The sequence below is a fragment of the Heptranchias perlo genome, chromosome 19 (genome assembly GCF_035084215.1).
Source record: "Heptranchias perlo isolate sHepPer1 chromosome 19, sHepPer1.hap1, whole genome shotgun sequence".
Taxonomy (NCBI): Eukaryota; Metazoa; Chordata; class Chondrichthyes; order Hexanchiformes; family Hexanchidae; genus Heptranchias; species Heptranchias perlo.
In genome coordinates, this window is record NC_090343.1 from 12683566 (window position 1) to 12705023 (window position 21458).

The following is a 21458-nucleotide window of genomic DNA, read 5'->3' on the forward strand; positions in this document are numbered from 1 at the left end:
AGAGGAATGTGATTTTGTTGGGGGGTGGGGGGGGGGGTGGGGGGGAAGAGACAACACAGTCTATTTGTCAGCACTCTATGTGCACACCACTACCACCCTGAGTTCTTAGGGCATTTGTACACCCAGTGTCAAGTCCTACTTATAACCCAATGGGTAATCTATTTCCATTAATAAAACACAATTATAGGCTATAAAACATGCAACTCTATAATCTCACACATTCTTTCAAGCAGCAAGATTCGCTAACTTTTCTCTTACCTGGTCAGTTGGTTCAGTCTTGATCCGCACTTCATCTTTCACCTGTATTGAACCTGAAATCTTTGCTGCATTACAAGGATCCATTTTGTCCATTCCTTCAATTTTAGGCTTAATATCCTTTAAAGTGAGTTCTTTTGGATCATCTTTATCTAACAGGTATCTCAGTAGTGCGTTGTTTTCCTTCTTCTTCGGGCTCACCTGTTCTTGTTTGATCACAGCGTCTCCCACTGGTGTCATGCTGCCTGAATCCTGACAAGACTCTTTGCCCGTAGCCTCTGCAGTAAGCTTGGCTACTTCAGCAGGAGAGTTGCCATTCTTCAGCAGCTTGTGCAAAATTTTGTGTTTCTCTTGTAAAGAAGAGCCATGCAATGCAGTTGCAGCAGAATTGCCACCAGCTGTAGCTGAGGTTGAGGAGACCCCTGTTGGGCTTGTGATGCCTGCAGAGGAGTCTTTAATACTACAATCCAAGTTGGAGTTTGTTAAAGATGTTAGCCCCATGTCATCGGAGGGAGAGGTCAGCAATTGCAAAAGTTTGGTGTGGTTTTTGTTCTCATGGAATCTTCTCTGCCCCTCTATGTTGTCACTGCTACCAAAAAGGTTCAGATTTCCTTCCTTAATGTTCTTCTGTTCACCATGAGCATCTCTGTTTTCTAGGCGACCCACTGTGCTCTCGACTTGGTTGTGCTCCCCAAAAAGGCCAGGAGAATCTTTTAGATCCATGCTACCCATCTTCGATTGCTGGGTCAAGCTCACATTTGGGGAAGTCTCCATTTTTTGACCAGGTGATGATAGTGATGACAGGAGTGAAACTCCTAATCCTTCACTAATGGCTTGAAGTGCATTAAGGGAACTACTAGAGAAGGTGCTGCTTCCTGTGCTGTTTATATGTCCCACCGGTGACTGCATGCCACCAGCTGAAGAATATTGGCTGGGCCCCATTCGTGGACTTACCCGATGCCTCGGTGAAAGCATTAGATTCTGCTGGGTTGTGTTCACCCCAGGGCTATTGTGTGGGGGGCTGTTCATGGTGAGTGTATAGCTGTTCCCCTGTAAGCTAGGTGCCTGCATACTAGACCCATGGTTCATTGTACCAGAAGTCCCACTTCTTGCACCAAACCTTCCCATTTGCCCCATAGAACTGGGGTCATTCAAGCTATTTGCACCATAGGTCATATTGTTTTGCACTGGCATTCCCTGTCCTGATGCCCCTGATGGCATGCTCATATTGCCCGAAGAGTTTGTGCTTGCTGTGGCAAGTGTCTTCATCATTTCTTGCCCCATGTTGGTTTGGTTCAATCTGCAACCGTTCTGTTCCCTATAAGTAGAACAAGATTATTGGGTGTCAGAGTCAGCATTAGCAATTTAGACCTTCCTTCACTGTGAAGGAAAAAGCAGGCAGAATTGCATCTTTCACAATTATAATACTTTATTCAATAAAAATCATAATTCCCAGTCATTAAAAATCTGGACACTTCTACCTTACCCAAAGTCTCCATATCTCTTCAGTTCTATTAATATCTATGACTTTCAAAGCTACCACAAACCAAAAGTAAGAAATATCATTCTTACAGTTGCTGACTTAGAGAACAAACTGTGAGCTAGTATAGTAACCATCAACTTAGTTGAAGCTTCAAAGAAGGATCCAACAGCTGAAAAGCACAAATCACTATGGACTTTATGGTGTTGGCACTCAAAGTAAAATGTTGTACAACTAAGAATGGGCAGAAGTAAAACACAATATACTCTAGTGCAACTTGGATTAGCACAACTACAAGCTCTACTCAGCTTGTTTGGAATCTCTGTAACTGATGCCCAATTTCCAGAAAACTCAAAATGTTCTTCAAGAGAAGACAAAGGCAGAAGCCCAATATTCACTAAATAGTTTTAAAAATAAACTGACCCAAAGCATGAGCTGCAATGTTGCAGAACTAGTCTTTCTGTATTGTTTTGCTGCTTGACTGACAAAAAATCTGAAATAACTTTGCAGATCTAACTGGTCCACACCTGCTCAGACTCTGCAGTGGCAGAATCTGTTCTGTATTGCAGAATCACAAAAAACAGACTCTGAATTTTGATCCTAAATTGAATTTCCAACTGAGAAACTGATATTGGATGACTTCCCAAACTGCAGGCTCTGGGCCTCAGTTAGGCCTTTGTTGGAGGTGATGCGTTCATTCAAGAAGTGAAGGACAGCAGAAAGCAAAGTCAACCTGTGCAAATCTCAAGAGCCACCTGGTGGTCTGCCAAAAAGAGTGGAATTCACACAGACATGGTAATTCTCCCACCTTCTCAGTCGTTAAATGGTGTATTGTGGGGGTTGGGGGGGGGGGAGGGGGGAGTAGTATAAAGACAATAGAATACACAATGTGTCTTTGTGAATCTACTCCTTGTTTGAATATATGGAGCAGCTGATGGGCAGCTACATTACAAGCATTATATAAGAGCTGCACTTCTAAGATATAACTAAACAAAGCTGTTTTCTGTCAAATAGTTACAGATTTCAACACATTCCTGTACCTTTGCAGCAGGTGTGTAGAGCCAAATCCAAGGCTCTCATTGTTGCCTGGGTTGCGTAAAAGCTTGGTCTTGGTTTGTGCAGTGACTATAGTGCCATCCGACAAGGAAAATCGGTAAAGGGGACTCTCGGCTTGGCCTTGCATCAAGGCTAAATAGGAGGGAAAGAAAGTACGTTACTATGCAAACAAGCAGACACCATCAATTAAAGTTTATAGAACAGAACCTACTGGGTCGATATGCCAATTACATTAAGTAACTGCAGAGCCAGTAAAGCAATAGAACGTTTCAAAATCCATACATACTGTTTGCTAAGTACACAATTTCCATTGTATTGAGAAAACATTTGTTGAGAAGACAAAGAGAAGAATAAGACTAAGGGGGGAGTAGATAAACCATAACCACATATACCTGGGCTACAGAGAGAATAAACTGCCTTAAAATTGGGAAGCTACAGCCATCTGCTTGGTCTCGCCAATATTTACACTATTTAAATTCACTATTTTTGTTTTAAAAAATTACCAAAAGAGTAGCACACTCTGAAATGGCTGGTCCTGGTGGCCTTTGACATACTTTAGGAACAGTTAAAGAATTAGGTGAGCTCATTATGCCAGTCACTACAAACTATATGCTAATCTAAGCAACCATCTCAGACATAGGAAGGGTTGGAACACATACACATCCATGCATGCCTATCATGTTGGCTCAGTTAAAAAAGTACGGAATCTTACAACACCAGGTTATAGTCCAACTGTTTTATTTGAAAATCACAAGCTTTCGGAGGCTTTCTCCTTCGTCAGGTGAGCGAGTGTGGGATTCCATGGAAGGTTGCCGCATTTACAGTCAGAGAACAATACCTGGTGATTACAGATAATCTTTCCAACTGCCCGTTGTCAAGGCAATCAAAGTGTTCAGACAGAGTGATGTTACCTACAGGACCACCGAATACACAAACGGCCGGAACACAAAAGAGAGAGAGGGAGAGAAACATCCGAAAGGAAGAGAAAGACAGAGAATGACCCGTTGTGTTAAAAACAGATTACTTTTTTTCGCTGGTGGGGTTACGTGTAGCGTGACATGAACCCAAGATCCCGGTTGAGGCCGTCCTCATGGGTACGGAACTTGGCTATCAATTTCTGTTCGATGATTTTGCAGGCCTTCGAGACACACGACGATGCAAAATCGAACAGAAATTGATAGCCAAGTTCCGCACCCATGAGAACGGCCTCAACCGGGATCTTGGGTTCATGTCACGCTACACGTAACCCCACCAGCGAAAAAAAGTAATCTGTTTTTAACACAACGGGTCATTCTCTGTCTTTCTCTTCCTTTCGGATGTTTCTCTCCCTCTCTCTCTTTTGTGTTCCGGCCGTTTGTGTATTCAGTAGTCCTGTAGGTAACATCACTCTGTCTGAACGCTTTGATTGCCTTGACAACGGGCAGTTGGAAAGATTATCTGTAATCACCAGGTATTGTTCTCTGACTATAAATGCGGCAACCTTCCATGGAATCCCACACTCGCTCACCTGACGAAGGAGAAAGCCTCCGAAAGCTTGTGATTTTCAAATAAAACAGTTGGACTATAACCTGGTGTTGTAAGATTCCTTACATTTGTCAACCCCAGTCCATCACCGGCATCTCCACATCTTAAAAAAGTATGGCTTGGGGGAAAGGAGAGGAAGGGAATTGGCATTGATTAATGAACTATAATAAATAGTCATATGGACAAGCCCTGAAAACCAGTATGATTTTGCTACATGCCAGTGAAAGCAGGAAAGAGGTTGTCAGAGCATTTTGCTCCTATGCACCCTTTAACATTTCAGATCTATTTTTCTATTTTTAAATTGACCAGTGGGTAAGTAGTTTATAAAACTGCATTGTCTTTGAGCTAAACTGATGTATTTATTTTTAATAAAACTGTGAGGACTTATCCTATTCTTTCACCTTCCCTACCCTTGCCCGCCCTGCATCACTCAAATCTCAATTCTACTCAAGAATGCCAGTACTTGTGCAAATACTGCTCACAATTCATCAATTATTGCTCATTTCTAGGCCAAAACAATGATGAAGCACTTCACCTTCATGGTAATGTCTTTTCAGTGACCATGGCTGCCCATCATTATGGTGAAAGAACCTCTGAATGCATCTTCTTACAAGATCTTCCCAGCCTGGCTTCATCGAGGCACGCAGGGAACTTGGATCTATTGAAGTAATCTTGCCTGAAAACAGGAAAGAAGAGGGGAAAAGAACTTCACATAAAATCAGCTCAATGTCTTTTCACTGTTAGAACGGAAAAGAATAAAGTAAATGAAAGATTGTGGCAAACAATAACAGCTTGCTTTTAACATAGGAAACAGGTCTAATTCAGAGCTAGCTGAAATTCTGGAAATGACAACACCTTTCAACCGTCGATAAGATAGCTTGTTAAAATGGTCAGAGCATCTTAATTCACATTCAAAGAGATTGATAAAGATTGACCTAGTCATTTGAATCATGTGGCCAGATCAATAATAATGATAGCGGCATCATCGACTTGGACTTTTGTGCCTTTCAGGCAACAAAATGTCACAAAGTTATGTATTTTGGGTGGGGGGGGGGGCGGAGGCGGGGGGGCGGGCGGGAGGTCATGTGCCCTGAGCAGAATGGAGTGAAGTTAGGGAAAATGACTGAAGGTGAAAACAGGCAGTGTTGACGATGAACTGGATGTGGGGTCTGAAACTCAGCTCATGGTAAAACAGAACACCAACGCTGTGCACCATCAGGTTTGGCTTGAATAATTAGCCAGGAAAGGGGATGAAATTGGTGCCTAAAATGCTCTGGTGGGAGATGAGAGCCTTCAATCTTCTGAGCCTCATTTGGCTGAAAAAAATGCTCTTGGTACTCGCTTTGATCTAATCAATTGCCAGTTTTGGATGATGTGGGTCTCACCTCCAGAATGAATGCCTGGACTCCAGAGAGTCAGAAACAAGGAGTTTCAACATCAAAAAAACTCAAAAGAAAATTTAGAATGAGGTATGCCATTCAAAAATATCAAAACAATGAAAATATAAGAGAAAATGGGGGGAAAGGAAAAGAGTAAGCAAAGTATTTAGAACACTATAAAGTGTTCTTAAGTTGTTATTTTATGAGCACAGGATTAATCTTGGTGGCAAAATTATGACTAACATCCAGATAGTATTTTTAAAAGGGTAAAATTAGACTTTGTTTCAATGTTACAGTATACAAGGTGATATTTTTTAAATGGCTAGCCCAGGAAGCATGGAATTCCCCAGAGCTTCCAGCTGTCAAAGATTTAAAATAATGGCTTTAAAATAAATAAAGCCTTTTTACAAAACTAATTTAATGATACAGGAAATAAATTAGAAGTTTTACAGCTTGAGTAGATCTTTTATATTAATCGGAGTGGCTTCTCTGAGTGCTCACCTGTCATATCATGTCTTGTGACAAAGCTTTCAGGACTGGAGGGGAATTGTGATCTCTCCACTGGTGTAATCCGTCTTGCTACACAAATCATACAGGACTGCAGATCTGAAACAGCAAAACCAGCCTTTTCATTTCCAAGTTAGAATGGTTAACTCATTTTAAAGAAACAACGAAATGACTCTTTACAATAGATAATATTTCACAGTATTTCTCTCCCTGACACACGACAGCTACAGGTTTCAACACAATGGAAAATGGCAGCTGACCTAATCACCCCACTGAGACAGCAGACCATTATTGCTGGTGTAATAAAACTAATTAGTGGACAAATTGACTAATGGGAATGAGCATAAATCTAGATCAAAAACTGGGCCAACCCCATCCACATTCAAATGTGTTTGACATCACAAACAGTTAAGGAAGCTTCCAGGTTTCACCTTTGGTCTATAGTAATTTATCTGATCTTATCTCAGCCGGGGCAGCAATGGAAGTGCTGTAGTTGGTCTAAGGGTTGCCAGACATGCGGGAGGGGGAGGGGGGAGGGGGGAGGGGGAGGGGGAATAGAGAGAGAAAAAAAAAATCGGGTGGGAGGAGGTGCAGAAATCTGGGATGTCGCTGGAAGTCCGTGTGTATGAGCACCAGGTGAGGACAGCATCAGGCTTAGCTGTGATGTGCTCCATGACAAGCTAGCCCACCGAAGCTCAACGTTTGCGATCACACATAAAAATGGTCACTATGAGGTGCTGGAGACTGCTGACACCTGTGAAACCATATCTTACTATCAGTCACTGCCTTCAGGGTAAGTGAGAAATAACATCTTAAAAAGTAGTTATCCTGAACCTAAGAATTGTTTCTTTCCTCATTAGAGTGCTTTCTTTCAAATGCTAACTGACCTACTGTGCAACCACAGCATTTTCTGTTTCTACTTAGTTTTCCAGTTTTCCTATTTGCCCAGCTATATTTTTATAGTTTAGTGGCAAAAATGTTAATTTATTGATCTTTGCAGATTTTTAAATATCACTTTAGGGACATTCCATTTAATCTAGAAAGCAATGTGGTAATTAGAACTGTCCGTCTAGATGGATGATGGAGCACTAATGATGGCCAATTTGATTAAAGATAGCAGCTAGATCAAGTTCAGATGCAGTAAACAATGGCCTGAAAGAGCAAGGAAACTTTAGCCTAGCTATGTTTCAGTGTAAAACCAGCAGTTATATGTGAATTCAGAGAGTTTATAAAAAATAATTAAAGGAAGCAAGGAACCAAGGAACCAAATAAGTGTGTACTAAATACAACAGTTATATAGCATCCTGATCAGAAATGAATCTAGGGTGAGATTGCATAGATAAATCTATGAAACAATCACACAAGTGCTTGGCTATGGTTAAAAAAAAGTATATAAATGTTACTGGGATGCATTTGCAGAGAATGACAGCACAAATGAAAATTTGATATTGTTGATGAAGCATTGTTTAGTTTTCATCTCAAGTACTGTATGCAGTGGTTACCTAATCACAGAGACGAGATTATTCCTCTTCAGAGTGCACAAAAGCAAGCAACCATGATGATTATTCGTTTCAGGAATCTAAGTTGTGAGGAAAGGTTAAGGGTTTGTCCTCTTTGGAAAAGAAAAAAAACTATGAGATGACCTAATTAAAGTTTTTAATATTATGAAGATTGAAGCAGATCCACTTAAATTGTGTACTGGATAGTTTAAGAACATTGTCCAGTTTCTGACCATAGGAAATGTAACTTTTAAAAACTTGCTGCAGACAGAGCCACTCGGTAACTTTACCCCATCTCCCTTTCATGTTTCACCACCTTAAAGCACTGGATACAAAGAACATTACAGGCAATTCACTAAGTGACCCACTTTAATAAAAACAAATCACTTCAGCTTTTAAATAGAAGTCTTATTGGTTTAATATGTTAGAGGCTTACCTTCCCCCTCTTCAGTCATTGCCTTTGGCTGAGAAAGTGCAAAGCACTGCATGGTTTCATATTTCTGACGTGGCTCGTGGTTTCCATTCGACTCCTCCAAAGAATCATATGGCATCTGAACTAACATGCGACAGTTGAACGTATGGCTCTTCTGTCTCTGCGTTTCGTTTGCCCAAGAAACCCCATTCACTAAGAGAATATAAACACAGATCATAAACAATAACACAGTAATCTTTATGGTGAACTAATCAGGCATGCAATCTGTAAAATATGGACATGCTGGCGCCATTAAGATACATTTGCAGACCTGCTAATAGGCTGAAGATTAAAGAGGGGTTATAATCTCACTGGGAACTCTTTAGTCTGCTCCAGGAACATCCATCTCCAAAACCTGGCTGCACCTGATCATGCCAACAAACTTAGATGGCACACTTTTCAGGGATCCCAGATCAAGAGCAGTCATTATTTCTCATACACTAAAAATTTTGTTCCTGCACTTCTTGAGGTTTTCCTGAAATTATGACAATTAATTTTAATGTTTTGCTCCAATTTGTACAAATACAAAGAAAATTCAATCCGATATAGAAAGAAAAAAAAGTGTGCAATATACAAAACATCAAGTGGTATATTAAATATTTTTAACTCTCTGCTTCGGCGTCTTTTTCTGTTGGGATATCTTTTTCCTTACTGCATCACTTTTAAAACAAACATACCTTTTTCCAATTCTTATTTCCTCAGGTGCAGTCTTTCCCACCAAAAGTATCAGCATCCACTGCTAACCTATGTTTCATTGCAGTACCAAGTAAACAGGAGGGGAATAAATCATTACTGCAGGGAATCTGCCAGTTTGAAATTAGATAGGCCAGATAGAGCAGCAGCTTTGTAGGTGGAGGCTAGACTATATTAATATAGGTAATCTAACATTCTTCACCTCCATCCCCCCAAACTTCTGGTACAGTTCATTTTATATACAAAGTAGTACAAAATATTAGAGGCTGGCAACTGTACATAAGAAATAGGAGCAGGAGTAGGCCATACGGCCCCTCGAGCCTGCTCCGCCATTCAATCCGATCATGGCTGATCTTCAACCTCAACTCCACTTTCCTGCCAGATCCCCATATCCCTCGACTCCCCTAGAGTCCAAAAATCTATCTATCTCAGCCTTGAATATACTCAACAACAGCATCCACAGTCCTCTGGGGTAGAGAATTCCAACGATTCACAACCCTCTACGTGAAGAAATTCCTCCTCATCTCAGCTTTAAATGGCCGACCCCTTATCCTGAAATTATGCCCTCTAGTTCGAGAACCTCCAGCCAGGGGAAACAACCTCTCAGCATCGACCCTGCCAAGCCCCCTCAGAATCTTATAGGTTTCAATGAGATCACCTCTCATTCTTCTAAACTCCAGAGAGTATAGGCCCATTCTACTCAACCTCTCCTCATTGAACAACTCTCGTATCCCAGGAATTAATCTAGTGAGCCTTCTTTGCACCGCCTCTAAGGCAAGTATATCCTTCCTTAGATAAGGAGACCAAAACTATACGCAGTACTCCAGGTGAGGTCTCACCAAAGCCCTGTACAATTGTAGTAAGACTTCTTTATTCTTGTACTCCAACCCCCTTGCAATAAAGGCCAACATGCCATTTGCCTTCCTAATTGCTTGCTGTGCCTGCATGCTAACTGTTTGTTTCTTGTACCAGAACACCCAAGTCTCTCTGGACACCAACATTTAATAGTTTCTCACGATTTAAAAAATATTCTGTTTTTTTATTCTTCCTACCAAGGTGAATAACCTCACATTTCCCCACATTATACTCCATCTGCCACCGTTTTGCCCACTAGCTTAACCTGTCACTATCCCTTTGCAGACTCATTGTGTCCTCCTCACAGCTTACTTTCCCACCTAGCTTTGTATAATCAGCAAACTTGGATACATTACACTCTGTTCCTTCATCCAAGTTATTAATATAGATTGTAAATAGCTGAGGCCCAAGCACCGATCCTTGTGGCATACCACTAGTTACAGCCTGTTTATCCCTACTCTCTGTTTTCTATCCATTAACCAATCCACTATCAATGCTAATATGTTACCCCCAACCCCATGAACCCTTATCTTGCGTAACAACCTTTTATGTGGCACCTTATCGAATGCCTTTTGAAAATCCAGATATACTACATCCACTGGGTTTCCCTTTGTCTACTGTGCTAGTTAAATCCTCAAAAAAAACGAATAGATTTGTCAAACACGATTTCCCATTCATAAAACGATGCTGACTCTGTCTGATCATATTACGATGTTCTAAGTGCCCTGTTACCACTTCCTTAATAATGGATTCCAGCATTTTCCAAGTAGGACTTAATGCTGCAGTCATTTGGAGCCCAGGAATACTAAAGCACTCATCATCTTGACTATCCAATCAAGAAAATATTGCTAGTTAAATGCATGCAAATTATTTCACGTAGCTGCCTTGCAGACAGTATTGAGCAAAATGTAGTGCGTATGGGCCACACCACAACTAGAATAGGCTCCAGCTTTTCTTGGTGATTCCTGATCAACAGAAGAATAAAATGAAATGATACATTCCACAACATAATTCACAGCTCTCTATTTAGTGATGAGTTTACTGAAGATTTTGTTATCACATAGAATGAACAATTCCTGGACTGAAAATGTCCTTAAATAGTAAGGCATTAATAATATACTTCCTTTCAATGCAAGAGTCATGGTAGCAGGTAACAATTTGGCACATTTATATTCAGCAGCAAATTAAACAGATATTTGAAGAGGTGACTAAAGTAGTGGACAGGGGAATGTCAATGGATGTTATTTATATGGACTTCCAGAAGGCATTTGATAAGGTCCCACATAAGAGACTGTTAGCTAAGATAGAAGCCCATGGAATCGAGGGAAAAGTACGGACTTCGTTAGGAAGTTGGCTGAGCGAAAGGCGACAGAGAGTAGGGATAATGGGTAGGTACTCACATTGGCAGGATGTGACTAGTGGAGTCCTGCAGGGATCTGTCTCGAGGCCTCAATTATTCACAATATTTATTAACGACTTAGATGAAGGCATAGAAAGTCTCATATCTAAGTTTGCCGATGACACAAAGATTGGTGGCATTGTAAGCAGTGGAGATGAAAACATAAAATTACAAAACGATATTGATAGATTAGGTGAATGGGCAAAACTGTGGCAAATGGAATTCAATGTAGACAAATGTGAGGTCATCCACTTTGGATCAAAAAAGGATAGAACTGGGTACTTTCTAAATGGTAAAAAGTTAAAAACAGTGGATGTCCAAAGGGACTTAGGGTTTCAGGTACATAGATCATTGAAGTGTCATGAACAGGTGCAGAAAATAATCAAGGCGGCAAATGGAATGCTGGCCTTTATATCTAGAGGACTAGAGTACAAGGGGGCAGAACTTATGCCGCAGCTATACAAAACCCTAGTTAGACTGCACCTGGAGTACTGTGAGCAGTTCTGGGCACCGCACCTTTGGAAGGACATATTGGCCTTGGAGGGAGTGCAGCGTAGGTTTACTAGAATGATACCCAGACTTCAAGGGTTAAGTTACGAGGAGAGATTACACAAATTGGGGTTGTATTCTCTAGAGTTTCGAAGGTTAAGGGGTGATCTGATTGAAGTTTATAAGATATTAAGGGGAACAGATAGGGTGGATAGAGAGAAACTATTTCCACTGGTTGGGGATTTTAGGAGTAGGGGGCACAGTCTAAAAATTAGAGCCAGACCTTTCAGGAGCGAGATTAGAAAACATTTCTACACACAAAGGGTTGGAGAAGTTTGGATCTCTCTTCCGCAAACGGCAATTGATACTAACTCAATTGCTAAATTTAAATCTGAGATAGATAGCTTTTTGGCAACCAAAGGTATTAAGGGATATGGGCCAAAGGCAGGAATATGGAGTTAGATCACAGATCAGCCATGATGTTATCAAATGGCAGAGCAGGCACGAGGGGCTGAATGGCCTACTCCTGTTCCTATATAATTCTAGTAAAAATGACACACGTGGTATGACGACTGCCCTGTCTGAATGCCAACCAACATGGATCTGTTACAACAGTATGAAGTTCATGAATCTTAGAGCTAATAAGAGTGTGCTGGGCCACAGTATTTAAAAAAAAGCATGAAGTCACAAGAAATCATGGGCTAAAATGGGTCAGATATAACTTTATTTTAACTGAAAATTGAAATCCCAGGTAAGAGTTAATTGATGCCTAAGAAGTGTTATTAGGTGTCTTTTATGAACCTGGATACCTTTAGTTGTTTATCAAAAAAACTTCCTACCAAAGGAAAGCACATGAAGTCTCAATGAGCAAGCTGGAAAGCATCAGGAAGCGGCAACTGTGAATTAAAATAGCTGAATGCCACGCCCCAATGGGTTGTAGTCATCCCCTTGACACAAATGTACATCTCACTGACAGCTATGATTATAGACTATTAAGGTGAAAGCTTTTCAAGATGCTCGTAAGATGTCCATCACCAATGGAAAGAAACCTTGCCTTTACTTCAGCTCGTTCCCTCAAAAGTTCAAGCAGTCAAATGGAACCTCTGAGAACCACTGTGTTCTTTTGCCTCAGATCTTGTCCATAAGGAATGCAAAGGGATCAAATGATGCTGACTCAAGAAGGTCCAAGAATCAACTTTTCATTATTCCCAGTAACAGTTACTATGACAACTGTCAGCTCTTTCTTGGTTCTTGTGAATGATCTTGAATATCACAGGAAAGAGAAAGACGACTGAGGAGGGGCCACCTAATACTCTCGCTTAACTGTCTCAACACCTGCAATAAAATTCCAGCAACCTCTTGCTCTGGAATGCTGCCATGCAATCTCTAGGTAACTTGATTTGTCAAAGATCTGAGTTGTTGCACGTTATCACCTTGTTTGGTTTGTGTACCTTTCCATGGTGGTGGTGGCTGACCTGACTGTGACTTGCTATGGGCCATTTTTCTGAAGAACAAAACAAAGCACCCACAGCTTGTGTTCATTTATCTGCCAAATGGCTTGGCTGGACGAATACTCTTTCCATCTATGCTCCATGAAGGTGGATGCCCCAATCTGGTAGCAAAGATTTCTTTACCAAACCAAGACATGGGCAGGAAGACATGGGTAGGGGGCTAGAGTCAGCAGCTGCAGTCTGATCTACACACTTCACTCTCTAGACCACAATTTTAAGGCATCGGCTGGCAACTTGTTCATTAATATCCTGGAAAGAGGGAGGGTGCCTCAATAATCTCAAAGAGAGAACGTGTAATTGCAACAGTCTCATAGACTGTACCATGAAAATGACTGCTGCCATCACCTATAGGACCCATAATAAACCCTCCCTCTTCCAAAGAAATGGGAATGTTGAGCTGTAGGATCATCGAGTGTTCTTGCAATATTGAGACTCACCTGAAACAAAGCACCTATTTAGGACACTGCGCAAGGAAGTCAGTCCCCTGATCCTTGGAGAGGGGCGCTGTGAAGTATCACTTGGACATCTTAAAATTACCTTCTCCACAGACACATCACAGCAGAACTTGGCAAATTTTAAAATACTTTTCCTACCTGTAGATTTTGGCAAATTTCGAAGAAATTCATCACGGTCCTCTTGGTGAAGGATGTTATACACACTAGTGTTCATGAGCTCCTCCTGTTTGTACTGAAGGTACTGGGTAACGTTTTCAGACACGAACACAATGTTTCCATCTCGATTGACCACAAACAGAAAGCCATCCAAGGCCTATAAACCACAAAGAAAACCACATCTCACTGTGCAAAATGTACGCAGGAATATTTATCAGAATTCACCACAGGGCTCATTTCAGAGCAATAAGTTAAGGCATATGTCCAGCAGCATTGATTGAGTAAAAACACGTTAAATGATCCTCTTCAATCTCCATATTTTCTTCCTGAAGTCGAAACTGTCCACCACAAAGATTTTTGCACTTCAAAAGGAGAAGTGCTGACATGCATAATTATTAAAATAAAAATCCATTGTGCATTTGAGGCCTACCTTAAGCAACAGAGGCCCCAATGAATCCTTGTCAATGACTCCTTGCCCCGTTGAAGATACATCTGCTTTCTGCACATCATCTTCATTTGAAGATGCTTTCCCTGTGAAGAAAGATAATCATCTCTAACTGTACAGAAACAAAAAAAACACAAATAGAAAAGCTGCTCACAAGTTTCATTGCCACACCAATGTCCATCGTGTCCTAGAAGTAACATGGGGACACATTTTTAAATTTAGAGTTGTAAACAAAACTCCTGAGTATAGGTCAAAAGAAAGCAGCAAACGCATCACCCTAGCTTCTTTGATCACAAGTGCACTACACCAGCTTCTGACCTTAGCTGCTTTATTAAGTTGAACAATAAGTTACATTTATATAGCACTTTCTAAACAGAGAACAAAACCCCAATGTGCTTCACAGATAGGCATAAGGAAAAGAGAGACACCGAGCCAAGACGGGGGTGACCAAAAAAGATGGAATTTCATAAAGTCTATAAAAAGGAGAGAGGTGGAGACGTTCGGGGAAGGAATTCCAGAAAGTAGGGCCAGGCAACTGAAGGCTCTGCCACCAGTGCTGGAGTGAGTGGGGGGAGGAGAAACATGCACAAATGGCCGGAGCCAGAGTAATGGAGAGTTCAGGGGAGAATATAGGGCTGATGAAAATTGCAGAGATAGGATGGGGCAACGCCATGGTGACATTTGAAGACAAAGATGAGGATTGGAAGATAAGGTCAAGGAACACACCGACAGGGTATCTATCATTCTCTTAATCTTAAGAGGGGTGGTAATGCTCCGTGCAAGAAATCAACTTTGGTCATTGCTCACAATATATTTATGGAAAGCAGAGGATGAGTAAGGATCATTAAACATTGTATTATAATTATTTATTATTATTCAAACATCCAGGTGTTTTCCAGATTCCATTTTTAATATAAAATAGTGGGAGAAAATCAAGGACAAGATTGATCTTCAAAAACTCAGGTAAATTGGAGAAAAATCAGTAAAATACTGAATTTTTTTCGTTAAAAAGGTATATAAAATTCAGTATGTTATCACAGAAGTCACAAAAGAAAATATGGAATATAGGGCTAAATATTCTACCCACTGATTATGAATGAACAAAAAGAACTAGCCCTAATAGAGTTTAGTACCTAACATTTGAACATTTCCTTGCAGGACTAACACTTATGGTCTCACCTTGCTTCAATAATCCCACTGAAATTAAGTTGTGGAACTTTGTAAGTCTGTCCAAACTGCAGCACGTCATATTAGAACAAGATTTCAATCTCTTTGCCCTGGGATCATACTGACATTTTTTGGCAAATTGAAATTAGGAAATTACAATGCAATTCTTGAAAGGGGAGCGGGGGGGGGGGGGAATCCACTGTACTTAAGAGGAGTCATAAGTCACTTTTATATGTAGTTCAACATCCCAGAGGGGTGCAGTTAAATAGTAGCCCTAGGTCTTCCATTTATCTTTGTTCCAGCCATCAGTCCAAATCAAAGCCTGTTGCAGGTCCGCAATTGATGGCTAAGGAAGGAAGGAATCCAATTTTGTACAGTTAGTTGTAAGTGCAAACCCAAAAGGCTTGCAGGACCCATTAATATCTGGGTTTCCAATATCACTGGGGTAACTGAGGTCCCCCACCTTATAATGCTGACAGCCGAAGTATCAATTGCCTGTCAGCGATGACACTCATTCAGTGTAGAAGTGCCCATTACTGGACACGAATTAACAACCATAAAGACCAGTGGGAAGAGTTCTTCTGAGGCTAATATAAGCAAATTTATGGGAATGGTGGGGGTATTTCAGTGCCTAAAGGCTCCAAATATTTTTCTGGGCTTCAGTGTTATTTCCTAACTTTGAAGGCACTGTACTTAAAAGACAATTCATGTAAAGTTTACATCAACAGTGGCTCAGTCCATTGGATATTTTCCACTGTAAAACTTCGTGGAAGGATTATAAAGTACCACCTTACCTTGCTCCTTTATCTGCCGAATCTGCCTCACAGTTTCTTTCAAGATTGCACATTTATCAGGTTTGACATTGAAGTTGTCAATGTCACTTAGGTTGGCAGAGATTAGTTCAGCCAGCTCCTCAATGTATTTGCTCTCTTGCTCACGACGACGCTTTTCAATGCTGCAGTTCACACTGTCAAGCACAAGTTATACTGGATGGTGAATACTCTATTAATCACTACCAACAAATAACCTTATAATAGTCTAGTTCCTGCCAGAATGCAAGATCACCAACTTGCTTTCACCAGAATCTTCACATTTTATAATACAATTGACAGCAATGGATATAATGGCCTAGAATTTCCTGGAGACTTGCATCATTGGAATGCCGCATCTACAGCGCTGGATTCATTTTCCAGTAAAAAAGACTGCTGAAACTATGGCACAAGTGAATTGCACCACTATTCACGCTACAACAGAATTTCCTGGGACTTTTGTACTACTCTGTTGAATCCTTGAAAAGTTGATCGTAGCTACATTCCCCCATTCAACTCAATGACGAATTTCCAGGATTTATATTAGTTTTCTCACTACAGCCACTTAGACTGAAAAATAATGCCGTGCAGGTGGGCCCTTGGTCACCTGGTAGCAATGTGACTTACAGCTCTCGTGATTCTCAGCCTGGGAGGACCATAAAAGCTGTGAAGCTCTGTTGTCTGAAATCATTTGTATGGACTTTTATGTATATATAATGAAAGACAGACTAACATTTCACCATCAAAAATAAGTAATAATTGGGTTCATTCTGAAATGGAGCTCTCGAGACAAGTGCAAAATCATTAAATCAATTTATTTGATCTGCGAATGTATTTAAATTGTGTTCAAAATAATTGATTAAAGCAAAAGAAAATCTCTGCTCTTTCTTAATACATGAAATCTGAACTAAAACCCATCAAAACACTTCAGTGTGTTGGATTTAGTGTATATCGTGTGCATGGTGTAGGGCACTAAAGTGCCTGCACATGCCATTGAAGAAAGTAAGGCTTTTTTCAATCTGAGACTTTTCAGGTAGCTCATATTATTGTATTCCTCTAAATAAATAGTAAGAAAAATAAATCTCTCACTTAGAATATTCCTGAAAACTAAATACAGCAGCTGAGTCCATCCACAACTCAAACAATTTTCTGCAAGTGATCAAGTTCAGCAGTGAAAGGATTTGAAATTCTGAATTCTATGACTCAGATCATGCCAATATTGATCTGTAACTAGTTCACTGATGAATATGGGGTAGGCCACTGGCCCGCCCCTTGAGGTCCCAATTCCACATTATGCTTGCTGTGGCACATTCAAATTACTAGTCCAGGAAATTTCAGTGTAAGTTCGTGTGTGAAATGATGTAACTTCAGTGCACATCACCGATCAAGCCTTCAAGGAAATTCTGGCCAATGTTTTTATTTAAAGACATACATTTTTTAAAAAGATGCAGTATTGCAGATCTACCCACAGGCGGCAGCACATTAAGGACTTCAATTGGATACAGGCCAATGAATCTAAGCAGATTCACAAAGAGAAGGGAGAATCTTAAACTTAAAATGTATGCTGATAGTTGGCCTGGCAAACATTGTTTTTGTAGACAGGATCCTGCCTCTTAAGCCACAAAATCTCTAGCTTCTCAGACATGTTTGATGCAGTTCAAAACAATACGTTGTTTGTGCCAAGACCTGGTGCTGGGCAGATTAGTGTAAGTTAGAGCAGATTCCACTTATACTGGTGGGCAAGTTCCACCAAATTCATGCATAAGATAGTTATTTTTAAATCCTGCATCTGCATTACTTATATGAAAATTCTCATGGCAGCTGAGTCAATCGGTATTTTGGGGAGTGGAGAACTTCAGATCAAGAGTCCATTATCTGTTTGTACTCCTGCCGACCCAGCACTGTCATGAGACCGAGCCCCTAGAGGGTATGGTTTATACCAGTGGTGATTCCCAAGAAATCATTTGGCAGCTGAATTATGACAAACTAAATGTATTTTCACTAGTTTCAGAACAAATCAAGCTGTTTACCACTATGAACAAACTCACACTCTGAATGAGAATGTAGTAAAGTTCACAAGGCAAAGATTTGGCCCTGGGGAATGTGCCCAAATAGCCATGTTTCAGATAAAAGTGTGAGTGCTCCTAGAATAGATGAGTAAAATAGAAACGTTAACTGCATGCTGCCTAAACACAACACTTCCATTTCATAAACATAAGAACATAAGAACATAAGAAATTGGAGCAGGAGTAGGCCAATCGGCCCCTCGAGCCTGCTCCGCCATTCAATAAGATCATGGCTGATCTGATCCCAACCACAAATCTAAAGAACACAAGAAGTCGGAGCAGGACCCGGCCACATAGCCCCTGGGCCCTCTCCGCCACCCACAGGGCATTGACCGATCCGAACTCAGCTTCATGTCCAATTTCCTGCCCGCTCCCCATAACCCCTAATTCCCTTTACTTCTAGGAAACTGTCTATTTCTGTTTTAAATTTATCTAATGATGTAGCTTCCACAGCTACCTGGGGCAGCAAATTCCACAGACCTACCACCCTCTGAGTGAAGAAGTTTCTCCTCATCTCAGTTTTGAAAGAGCAGCCCCTTATTCTAAGATTATGCCCCCTAGTTCTAGTTTCACCCATCTTTGGGAACATCCTTACTGCATCCACCCGATCAAGACCCTTCACAATCTTATATGTTTCAATAAGATCGCCTCTCATTCTTCTGAACTCCAATGAGTAGAGTCCCAATCTACTCAACCTCTCCTCATATGTCCGCCCCCTCATCCCCGGGATTAACCGAGTGAACCTTCTTTGTACTGCCTCGAGAGCAAGTATGTCTTTTCTTAAGTATGGAGACCAAAACTGTATGCAGTATTCCAGGTGCGGTCTCACCAATACCTTATATAACTGCAGCAATACCTCCTTGTTTTTATATTCTATCCCCCTAGCAATAAAAGCCAACATTCCGTTTGCTTTCTTGATCACCTGCTGCACCTGCATACCAACTTTTTGATTTTCTTGCACTAGGACCCCCAGATCCCTTTGTACTGCAGTACTTTCCAGTCTCTCGCCATTAAGAAAATAACTTGCTCTCTGATTTTTCCTGCCAAAGTGCATAACCTCACATTTTCCAATATTATATTGCATCTGCCAAATCTCCGCCCACTCACCCAGCCTGTCTATATCCCCTTGCAGGTTTTTTATGTCCTCCTCACTCTCTACTTTCCCTCCCATCTTTGTATCATCTGCAAATTTTGATATGTTGCACTCGGTCCCCTCCTCCAAATCGTTAATATAGATTGTAAAGAGTTGGGGACCCAGCACCGACCCCTGTGGAACACCACTGGTTACTGGTTGCCAGTCCGAAAATGAACCATTTATCCCAACTCTCTGCTTCCTGTTCGATAACCAATCCTCCACCCATGCCAGAATATTACCCCCAATCCCGTGATTTTTTATCTTAAGTAATAATCTTTTATGTGGCACCTTGTCGAATGCCTTCTGGAAGTCTAAATACACTACGTCCACTGGTTCCCCTTTATCCACCCTATACGTTATATCCTCGAAGAACTCAAGCAAATTTGTCAGACATGACTTCCCCTTCATAAAGCCATGCTGACTTTGTCCTATTAAATTATGCTTATCTAAATGTTCCGTTACTGTCTCCTTAATAATAGACTCCAAAATTTTACCCACCACAGATGTTAAGCTAACTGGCCTATAATTTCCAGCCTTCTGCCTACTACCCTTTTTAAATAACGGTGTTACATTAGCAGTTTTCCAATCTGCCGGGACCTCTCCTGAGTCCAGGGAATTTTGGAAAACTATCACCAAAGCATCCACAATCCCTACTGCCACTTCCCTCAAGACCCTAGGATGGAAGCCATCAGGTCCAGGGGATTTATCCGCCTTGAGTCCCATTATTTTACTGTGTACCATCTCCTGAGTGATTTTAATCGTATTTAGCTCCTCCCCCCCGAGAGTCCCCTGTTTGTCCAGTGTTGGGATATTCTTAGTGTCCTCTACTGTAAAGACTGAAACAAAATATTTGTTCAGCATTTTTGCCATCTCCATGTTTCCCACCATTAATTTCCCGGTCTCATCCTCTAAGGGACCTATGTTTGCCTTAGCCACCCTTTTTCTTTTTATATAACTATAGAAACTCTTGCTATCTGTTTTTATATTTTTTGCCAATTTCTTTTCATAATCTAACTTCCCTTTCTTAATCAATCCTTTAGTTACTTTTTGCTGTCTTTTGAAGAATTCCCAATCTTCTATCCTCCCACTAAGTTTGGCTACCTTATATGTCCTTGTTTTTAGTCGGATACTATCCTTGATTTCTTTACTTAGCCACGGATGGCTGTCATTTCTTTTACACCCTTTTTTCCTCAGTGGAATATATTTATTTTGAAAGTTGTAAAATAACTCCCTAAATGAACACCACTGCTCATGTACCGTCTTACCCTTTAATCTATTTTCCCAGTCCACTTTAATCAATTCCGCTCTCATACCATCATAGTCTCCTTTATTCAAGCTCAGTACGCTTGTTTGAGAATCAACCTTCTCACCCTCTAATTGGATATGGAATTCAACCATGTTGTGGTCGCTCGTTCCAAGGGGATCCTTAACTAGGACATTATTAATTAATCCTGACTCATTACACAGGACCAGGTCCAAGGTTGCCTGCCCCCTTGTAGGATCAGTTACATACTGCTCAAGAAATCCATCCCTGATGCACTCAATGAACTCGTCCTCAAGGCTGCTCTGCCCAATTTGATTTGTCCAGTTAATATGATAATTAAAATCCCCCATAATTATGGCTGTTCCCTTATTACATGCCCCGACCATCTCCTGATTAATACTTCTTCCAGCAGAGTTGCAACTATTAGGAGGCCTATATACTACGCCCACTAATGTTTTTTTTCCCTTATTATTCCTTATCTCCACCCAAACTGTTTCATTATCTTGATGCTTTGTCCCAATATCATTTCTCTGTATTACAGTGATTCCTTCCTTTATTAACATAGCCACCCCACCTCCCCTTCCTTCCTGCCTGTCCTTCCTGATTGTTAAATACCCTGGCATATTTAATTCCCAGTCGTTGTCACCCTGCAGCCATGTTTCTGTAATGGCCACAAGATCATACCCATACGTAGTTATTTGTGCCGTTAACTCGTCCATTTTATTACGAATGCTACGTGCATTCAGATAAAGAACTTTCAAATCTGTTTTGTGACGCTTAGTTCCTGCTTTTTCCTTTTTTAACACTTTACCTATTACTCCATACCTTCTGTCCCTTCCTGT

The 21458-nt window shown here is 40.8% G+C and overlaps 1 protein-coding gene across 4 annotated transcripts in view; it reads right to left on the reverse strand.

Moving 5' to 3' along the window:
- The window catches only part of LOC137335164 (nuclear receptor coactivator 3-like), a 172655-nt gene that overhangs the window by 29789 nt on the left and 121408 nt on the right, over positions 1-21458 (reverse strand). For all 4 annotated transcript variants that reach the window (XM_068000327.1, XM_068000326.1, XM_068000325.1 and 1 more), the window contains 8 exons: positions 16137-16309; positions 14161-14261; positions 13713-13887; positions 8137-8325; positions 6196-6300; positions 4851-4991; positions 2776-2923; positions 259-1573 (listed from right to left, as the gene is read on the reverse strand). In XM_068000327.1, the coding sequence (XP_067856428.1) occupies positions 259-1573; positions 2776-2923; positions 4851-4991; positions 6196-6300; positions 8137-8325; positions 13713-13887; positions 14161-14261; positions 16137-16309 (2347 nt within the window). The remainder of the gene's footprint in view (positions 1-258; positions 1574-2775; positions 2924-4850; positions 4992-6195; positions 6301-8136; positions 8326-13712; positions 13888-14160; positions 14262-16136; positions 16310-21458) is intronic.